General features: G+C 50.6%; 1 protein-coding gene across 4 annotated transcripts in view; it reads right to left on the bottom strand.

Moving 5' to 3' along the window:
- Positions 1 to 9,620, bottom strand: part of MSRA (methionine sulfoxide reductase A) — a 391,931-nt gene continuing 382,311 nt past the window's right edge. For all 4 annotated transcript variants that reach the window (XM_081092888.1, XM_081092889.1, XM_081092890.1 and 1 more), the window contains one exon: positions 1 to 849. In XM_081092888.1, the coding sequence (XP_080949014.1) occupies positions 685 to 849 (165 nt within the window). In that variant the 3' untranslated portion in view covers positions 1 to 684. The remainder of the gene's footprint in view (positions 850 to 9,620) is intronic.

Raw genomic sequence — 9,620 nt, 5'->3', positions numbered from 1 at the left:
GGGGAAGAATGACTCAGGCCTTTATCTTACAATGCTTAGGAATATCCTACCCGAACAAGCAAAAGACAGATGAGACATCACTCAGTTTGTATTATTAGATTGTAGCCTTTATTAGAACAAGCAATTCTCATAGCTGTAAGCAGCGCATTAGAATGCATCAAGCTCACGCCCATGTTCTCTGCCGCAGGAGGGCCGAGGAGAGAGAACGCGCCTTACACATGTGTAAGGCCAGAGAGCAAAGTATTTCAGGGAATGATTCATTGAGGCTATAAATGCTTGCGAATTTTAAGGCACTGGAGGGCGCAGGGCGTGTGAGGGGCCCAGGCTCAGATGGAGGATTTCCAGCATGCCCCATCCGGCCCAACGTCTCCCCCTCCCTCCCTGGCTTCCATGGCAGGCACCACAGCAGGAAAAAAGTGAACACAGAGTATTCATTATCCTCATTCAGACCCCAAATGATCCAAAGAATTTCACAGCTCTACTCCCACCACAGCTGATTAGGAGATAAATTACGTGTTAGCAACTTGGCAGGGCGCTTCATGTAAATCACACCTCAATAAACCAGGTGTTTACCAGCCCTCTTTGCTTCCTGCATTTCTAAAAGCCAGTGACGTGAAGCACAGAACTGCCCAATTTGTCTGAAGCGTTTGCTGTGACTTCGAGGGCCAGCCACATGGGGAGATGTTACTTTTTAATGCCCAGCGGACAGGACACCCCGGTGCCCCCCAGGCCGCAGTAGCCGTCAGGGTTCTTGCTCAGGTACTGCTGGTGGTAATCCTCGGCGTAGTAGAACGTCTGTCCCTCCCGGATGTCGGTCGTGATCGGGCCGTAGCCATTCTCTGACAGGACCTGTGGGGAGAAAGGCACCATCAGGACCTGATCCTGGGCAGAGATGGTCCCGAGACACAGGGAGGGACACAGCGGGCTGGAAGGAAGGCCGACACCGGTAGCTAGGGATGTGCAGTTGGTGCTTGTGGGCCTGGGCTTTGCCACTTCCCAGCTGAGTTATTCTGGGCAAACTATATCATTCTTGATTCCCCAGGGGAAACAGCAGGGGCGAGTGGCGCCCTGGCTGCCCTGGAAGAATGGGGGTCTCCGACGGCACTCAGCAGGGCTGCAGGGGGGGGATGAAGGGGCACCTGCAGAACAGGGCAGGGAGGGCTGCAGCACCACCCAGAGCTGCCCTCTGCCACCTCACAGGATCCCCCACTCGTTCCCTGTGGTTCTAGGGAGCAGGGGCCTGGCCAGGATGCCCTGAGCAGCAGGAGGTCACTTGGGGTCCAGGCTTTGTGACTCCAGGCCTGGGAGCCTGGGGAGCGGGGTGAGGGGAGGACGTGGCCTGAGGGCCTGTGTGGGCCTCATGACTTCCCCTGACCTAGTTGAAGGCCTGGTGGCACCGCTGCCAGGGGAAGAAACAGACACGTCAACACAAGTTGGGGGAGGAGAGCGGCCCTATTTGGGGCAGGAGACGGATTAAGAAACAGACATTGTTCCCCATGGATCTTAGCTGTTTGCTTTCCCGTTTGGATTTCAGCTGTGCCCCAATTCTTCCTGCTCCAGGCTGCCTGCAGCATTTGAGCACAAGGCTACAGAGACCCGGCCCCAGCTTCTCGGATCCCATTCTGGACAGGGGTGCCAGGCGGGGCCTGGGGCTTGTGCTTCCATAAGGGGACTGACCCATCTCCGACTGTCCGTCAGTCCTCACATCTGCAGAGTGTCGGGAATCCCATATTAAAACTCAGCATGATTCCCTGCCACAGTTTTCCCCTGAGAACTTGCACCTTTCTCCGGAACCTCCTCCCAGCCCAGTGAGGACCTGACAAGCAGGCTGGATGGGGAGAGGCAGCATCCTCGCCACAGCCGGCGGGCTGGACCCCACTGCTCAGGAGCAGCCAGGCTCCTTACAGGGGTTAGAAATAACGACGAGCAGCCATTCTGATTTCAGTTTTGACACTTTTTTGTAAACCAGCAATTATCGAGGGCTCGCCATATGCCACACTCTGCACTGAGGCTTCACATGAGCCTCACAACAGCCATCTGAAGGAAGTTCTATTATCATCGTCTATCTTTAACAGTGTGTGTCAGATACGGGCATTCTCGGCTCACTGGCATCGCATCGGCTGGAAGCTTGGAAACTCCATGTCCCAGTTCTATTGCCACAGCACTCGGGTTTACATGCCACTTATGGGAGAGGCACTGGTGGGACCGGCCAGGTCCAGGGAGAAGCCACTGCTCTCAGGGTGCGGCTGCGAGGATGGGCACAGGGACACCCAGACAGCACCTCAGACTGCCAGCTCCTCCTGAGAGCTGTCCACTCCCATGCTGACAGGTAGCGTCATCGGCAATGGTTTCTAGCGATTTCTGTAACTTCCTGATATCCTGACATCCAGGGGTGCCTTTCCCGTCACTAATGATTCTAGAAGCACCAGATTCCATTTGCAAAATCCATCTGCTCCAAAAACCTCACATGCTCTCTGCCTCCGTGACTGACCACCGGCTAACTCAGCATTTGCTGCCTGTGTTGTTTTCTGGACGCAGAATGTCAGTGAGAATGAGGAGCTGGGATGGCCCAACTGTCCTGGTTAGAGTTAGAGCTGGGAAGGACCTCATTGTGATGGAAAACGGATCAGCGCCAATGTGTACAGTGGCAACACATTCACTTAATTTATCACGAGTATTTGCACATGAAGAAATGCCACCGAAGGATGCCTTCGGGACAGGAGGTGGCTGTGGCAGGGAGGATCCTGGTGACGATGATAAGCACAAGGTCTGCGGGGTGTCCAGGCTGAGAGCTTGTGGGAAGAAAAGGATGCAAGGTTGGGACTTGGCATTCCTGGCCCAACTTCAGAGAACCAGGGACTGTTTAGGGCGGATTTAAAAACCTCTCTTATTTCTTGGAGCTGTACCCAAGTTCCAAATAAAAGGTTGGTTCCTGAGGATTTGGGATTTACAAGTGCAGTTCACACCCACACTAGGTCTGCAACCCAGGGACACCCTCTGAGCTTGTGTACTCACACTGCTACAGGCACAGCCATGGAGGTGCTCCCCTCCCCTCTGAGCTCCTCCACTCACACTGCTGCAGGCACAGCCATGGAGGTGCTCCCCTCCCCTCTGAGCTCCTCCACTCACACTGCTGCAGGCACAGCCATGGAGGTGCTCCCCTCCCCTCTGAGCTCCTCCACTCACACTGCTGCAGGCACAGCCATGGAGGTGCTCCCCTCCCAGCTCTTCCACTCACACTGCTGCAGGCACAGCCATGGAGGTGCTCCCCTCCCAGCTCTTCCACTCACACTGCTGCAGGCACAGCCATGGGAGGTGTTCCTCTCCCTTCTGAGCTCCTCCACTCACACTGCTGCAGGCACAGCCATGGGAGGTGTTCCTCTCCCTTCTGAGCTCCTCCACTCACACTGCTGCAGGCACAGCCATGGGAGGTGCTCCTCTCCCTTCTGAGCTCCTCCACTCACACTGCTGCAGGAACAGCCATGGGAGATGCTCCCCTCCCCTCCAAGCTCATCCACTCACACTGCTGCAGGCACAGCCATGGAGGTGCTCCCCTCCCCTCTGAGCTCCTCCACTCACACTGCTGCAGGCACAGCCATGTGGAGTTGTGCCCCTCCAGCTCCTACCCCAGACTCTCGGCAAACACTGACATGAGTCTTCCACATTCTGCATGACATTAGATACTGACCTCAGAATTTCCCCCACTCTGGCTACACTGCTGAGATCCTCTAACCTCCACTGTCTCCATCACCCTCAGGGCCATGGCTGGCTCCCAGGTCTGCCCTCCTCTCTGCTCACCCGCCTCACCAGGGCTCTGTCCTCCTTGGGGGTCACCTCCTCAGGCACCGCCCACGGGATGAACTTCCCTTTCACAGACAGCAGTCCTCCCTGTACCAACAAGGACAGCCTTCCCAGAAGCTTCTCTACCTGAGACTGGCGCCTGTGGCCTGTGACGCTATTGCCAAAATTGCCAGGCTCCCTCCTCCTCCCCACATCAGCTCTCACTGACCCGCCCCCCCCCTCCCCCCCACCACCCCCACCCCCAGCCCAGAGGGGCAGCATTGCTTTGGGGAAAGCAATGGGAAGGGAGGCCTGAAGGCGGGGCCCAGGCAGTACCAGGCCTCTGCCACAAGATGGCAGACAATTCACTTTTATTTGAGAGGAAAACACCATCAACAGCCATGAAAATCCACAGAAACAGGGCTATGCTGCCCTCCTCCACCTCCCCTTCACCTGGGACATTCTGGACAGGCCTTGTCCGTGTGGCAGACACATGCTGGAGCCCCCAGGCCTGCAGCCCACACTGCAGTCCACCAACTCCAGGCTGAGGCCGCCACTCAGCACAGAGCTGTGGCTCTAAAACGGGGCAGGGGGACAAAAATGCACTGACGAGACCGGATAGGAAAGAAGAGGAAGTAGGCAGAGGAAAAATCCCACCTGGTCTCTATGTTCCCTTCTTCCCACAGCCTGGCATCTGTTCTCTCACTTGACAAGAGGAAGTCACTCCCCTCAGCCACCTCCCAGGACCTGTTGCTCAGACACAGGCAGCGGGATGCGGCCCCAGGGCCCCAGGGCCCCTTCCCGGCCCTTTCTGCTTATTTAGATCTTGTCTGTGATGGCCAGTTTTGCATTGTCCTCCTCTCCCCAGAGCCCGTCCTCCACCTCTCCAGGCTCCAGGCTGGGTCCGTCCCCACACAGAGCCAGCCCCTCAAGCCCCTTCTCCGCCAGGCTCCTCAGCCAGGACAGCTCCAGGGGAAGAGCTGATCTGGGCCTAATGCCCCACCCCCATTCTTCTACCCTCCCCTTCTTATTGACTTCTTGATTGTGGCATACTTTTTCTTGCTGATGTTACAGGCTGTGCCACCTGGTTCAGATATCTCTGGAAGGTCACCTCATGGAATCAGTCATGCTTTTCTCACATATTTTACCACACTCTTTCTTAGATAGGCCCAGGAAGCCTCTTATGGCTTTTTTCTCTTATCATTTTCACTCTGGAAGCAGATTTTCTGTCTGTAAAATGGGCACAACACCCAGCTCACTGTGCTATTGTGAGAATCCAAGATAAAGCATAAAAAGTGCATAGCACCTGGCATACTGTAACTACACAACAGTACTGGCTCCCTTTCCCATCATGCCCCAGGTTGGAGGAAAGCTGGCCCATCCATCTCGCCCTCCTTACGTAAGCCTCCAACTACACCAGCCATGGCCCAGTATTCAGAATCTTCATAAAGGACCACCAAGTCCAAAGCCATCATGACCACTGCCCATTGCCCACTCACTGGGTTCTGGAAACATGCAGGCATATCTAATTGGACGTTGTTAAGAGAGATGACTGCCCTAGCTGGTTTGGCTCACTGGATAGAGCGTCGGCCTGGGGACTGAAGGGTCCCAGGTTCAATTCTGGTCAAGGGCATGTACCTTTCTTGCAGGCACATCCCCAGTAGGGGGTGTGCAGGAAGCAGCTGATCGATGCTTCTCTCTCATCGATGTTTCTAACTCTCTATCCCTCTCCCTTCCTCTCTGTAAAAAATCAATAAAATTATATAAAAAAAGAGAGACGACTAATTCAAGCACCAGAGAAACGGCTGTGCTGCCAATGGGAAAGCCAGCAGGAGCCGGAGAAGGGATCCAAGTGCCAACTCATCAGATTCATGTGTTTTAAAGCCTCATTATGTCTAGGCCAGGCATAGACCCACCTCCTCCACCACTCAAGGAATTTTTAGCCTTATTTGATGTTGGGTTTTTAGATAATTATTCATAAAGTATAAATGTGTGTTTCATTTTATTTTAGGCTCACTTTTGAAAAATATTTTAACGGTGAGAAATGCGTTTCCATGAACTGAAATCCAACTTACGATTCAAACCACAGAAAACTGGGGTTTGACTTTTAAGAACTCCACCTGAAACTGTTGCCCAGGGGCCAACCAGGCCTGCCTTAGAGACAAAGGCTGTGGGGCAGGAAGCAGGAGGCAGATATTCTGTTGCTCACTGCGCCCTCTAGTGGCAGCAGGGAGCACGTACCGGGCATAGTCCACTCATTGGGTCCTACTTTCCCTGAGGGAACTGAGAGACCTCTTCAGTTCCCCCCAGATCCAACTGCATGGAATTCCATGCTCTGTTTCTATCCTGAGCACGCACAAACATGCGCACACACACATACGCACGTGCAGACACACAAGCACATGCACACACTGTTGAAGCTTAATAAGCTCAGCCAAGGCCAGTGCCCAAGTCAGCAGTTTTATTCCACTGGCAGCTTCTGGCTGACCAGATTGCCATCAATCAGAACTTCTGGGAAAGGACATAAAATGATTGGCATGGCTTTTAAAGAAAACCACCAGACAGAAAAACACCATCTATTCTGAGCTGAGTTGAGGCTCATGTGTATCCAGTTCAGGACGGCCCAGAGCACCCACAAAACGGCAGGTGTGCAGGAAGCAGGTCTGCCCCGCCCACGATGAATTCTGGAAGTACAGGAGCTCCAGGCTCGGAACCACAGGATCACCCCTATAAGTCATCAGGAACAGTGGGCACAGCAAGGGCAACAAATCAGGGCGAGCGGAAGAACAGTGCCCAAAGGGGGCCGTGGCCTCTATGGGGCCCAGTCGGAGGGGCACTGACCCTTCACAGCTTTGTGGGACGAAGGGAGGTAGAGTAGAAAAAGAGGTGACACAGATCTAATTGGATCCATTAACAGAACCTGCTAATGCAAATGGTGGCCTCTAAATGGAATGCTTTTGGCTTCTCGGGGCAGTGGCGTGGCCCTGCACTCTGCCCTTCCCAGACTCTGCAGCTTTCGTTACCCATTCCTCTGTGTCCCCCTCACCCTCGAGGTAAATCACAAGTGCCTTCGGACTGGCAAGGGCATTTTTCTTGGTTTGCAACATAGAATGATAGCTACAAGCAGAGAAGGGGGCAGGGGCAGGCAGTGTGGCCAGTAAAGATTTGGAGCTTCACCCTAGCTCCTCAGAGTGTGGACAATGGGCCGTCAACTTGTCAGAAATGCAGAATGAGGCCCCTCTCCAGACCTGTTGAATCAGAATTTATTTTTTTTACAATCATCTCCACGCAATCCAAGTGCATGTTAGAATTTGAGAAGCTCTGCCCCAGGCAACCAGTGTGGTCGATGGCCTTAGTGGTCACCAGCATCCCCTGCCCTCCCCGCAGAGGTCAGGTCGCATGGCTGGAAGGTGCCATTGCCCATTTGCTCTGGCTTCACAGTGCTTCCTGCGCCCATGAGATACTAATGTCAATCACACACTCAAGGGCTGCTGCTTTCTCTGGAGTTGATCTTTCCTTTGAGGACTGTGGTTCTGAAAAAGAATTCCAATGACGTTTCCTATATGAGTTTTCTTTTCATGGCTTTCATTTTTATAGAAAATCAATCTCCCTCTTCTCTCTCTCTCTCTCTCTCTCTCTCTCTCTCTCTCTCTCTCTCTCCTCTCTCTCCAGAGCTATGTATATAGCTCTAAGGGTGATAATTGCTTTTTTCATATCTGTAATCAATTAACTTATTTTTCATATCTGAAGTAAAAAACCATCAGCTGTTTTTGTTATATCCTTCGCATTTAGTATACAAAGGAACCTACTTGTCACTTTCCAGAGGAAGCCAAGGACACTGGCGTTCACCTTGGGGATGAAATGCAGATTACATAAAGAGGAAAGCTCCTTCATTCTGAAAGGTTCAATAGAAAGGGACTTAAAGCAAAATGCCAGCGGCTTCAGTTTAGTGCTCTGAATTCTGCGAGGAAAAGGAACTTTTCTGAATGCCACCATTTCTCCTTCATGCCCAAGTCTCAGGGATTCGGAGAAAGAGGATTCATCCGGATTTGAACTGCAGACAGAGTGGCCATTGGCCGTGACCTGCCCGGACTAGGGGGCTGCTCAGGATGCGGCACTGTCAGTGCTAAAACTGGGGTGGTCTGGGGTCCACTGGGACGGTCCTCACTGGACCTGAGGAACAGGCAGACATGCATGTCCATCACTGGGCAGTTTTCTACCGTCTGGGTCTCAGTTTCCTCAACTGTAAAACGAGAAGTTAAGCTAGGGGCTCGCCCTCCTGTTAAACATGTTCTTTCCTTTGAGCCTTGAGTTCGAGAGCCTTTTCTAAATTGTGCTTCTCCCCCCCCCAGATAACTGCTTTATTGGATTTTATTTATCACACTATAAAGAAACAAATATCACTATTTCTTTCCATTTCTGTCCCTCAGGCTGAATAATCTCAATGAACTTACCTCCTCTTCCTCATTTTTCTTCTGAAAACAGCCCAATTAGTGATTGGTTTGTGTGTTTTTGTTCTACTTAGTCCAGAATTTCTATTCTGTTCTTTTCTTAAAAGTAATGTCTATCTTTTTATTGATATACTTTATTTGGTGAGACACTGTTCTCGCTTTTTCTTTAATTCTTTAGACAGGGTTCCCTTTAGTTCTTCCAGCATAATAGCTTATATCAGTTTATAACAGCTGATTTAAAGTCTTTGTCTAGTAAGCTGTACTTCCATGTTTGTCTCATAATATTTTTCTTGAAAACTGGGCATTTAAAATTATATGATGTAAATCTGAAAATCGGTTTGTTATTGCTGCTGCTGCTGTTCACTGGTTAGTGACTTTCAGGCTAATTCTGTAAAGTTTGTTTTCCCTTTCACGTGTGGACACTGACATCTCCACACGGTTAGCAAACAGGCAGGGTTCCTTACATACAGTGAAGCAATGTCTCCCACCTTCTGGCTCGGTGTGAACGTTGGAGCAAACAGAGAGCCTTATGGCTACAGAAACTTTTAGCTCTGCCTAATCTTTTTCTCTTTGCCTGCGCAGGGCCTCAAAGTCAGCTGGAGGTGAGATATTAGGGCCTTCTCGGGTGAATACACAGCACAGTTTGGGTATCCATTCATCAACTGAAGGACATCAGGGTTGTTTCCAGTTTGGGGCTATTATGAATAAAGCTGCTATAAATATTCCGGTACAGGTTTTTGGGTGCACATAAATCTTCATTCTCTTAGGTAAACATTTAGGAGTTGGACTGCTGGGTCACATGGCAAATGCATATTCAATCTGATGAGACATTTCCAAATGGTTTCCCAAACTGGTGTCCCATTTTACATTCCCACTAGCACTGTTTGCCCTGCATCCTTGTCAGCACTTATTATTTTTAATTTAGCCATTGTAACTGGTGTGTGGTAACTGCCTTTCAACGTGGTTGTAATTTGCATTTTCCTAATGACAGATACTGCTATGCATCTTCTAATGTTCTTATTTGACTTCTGTATATCTTCTCTGGTGACATCTCTGTTCAAATCTTTTACCTATTTTTAAATTAATTTGCTGTTATTGTTGAGTTTTGACAATTCTTTATAGTTTTGACAATAATTTTGAATGCATAACCCCTGCAGAGAGACACTGATATTGAGTATCTTGGCTTTATCTCTATAACATAATGCTTTCTATTTTATGTTGAATGCAATATCTATCTATCTATCATCTATCTATCTATCATCTATCTATCTATATTCACATTCATACACATAAACACATATGACTCCTTAAGCAATTTTCTTTTTCAATTTAGTTCAAGAAACACTAATGTGTCCCTTTAAGGCATGGTGGAAGGTACCAGGGAACCAG

This window comes from Myotis nattereri (assembly GCF_964212035.1).
Source record: "Myotis nattereri genome assembly, chromosome: 5".
NCBI classification, from domain to species: Eukaryota; Metazoa; Chordata; class Mammalia; order Chiroptera; family Vespertilionidae; genus Myotis; species Myotis nattereri.
Note: the sequence above shows the minus strand (reverse complement) of the source record. Positions and strands in the feature narration are given on the sequence as shown.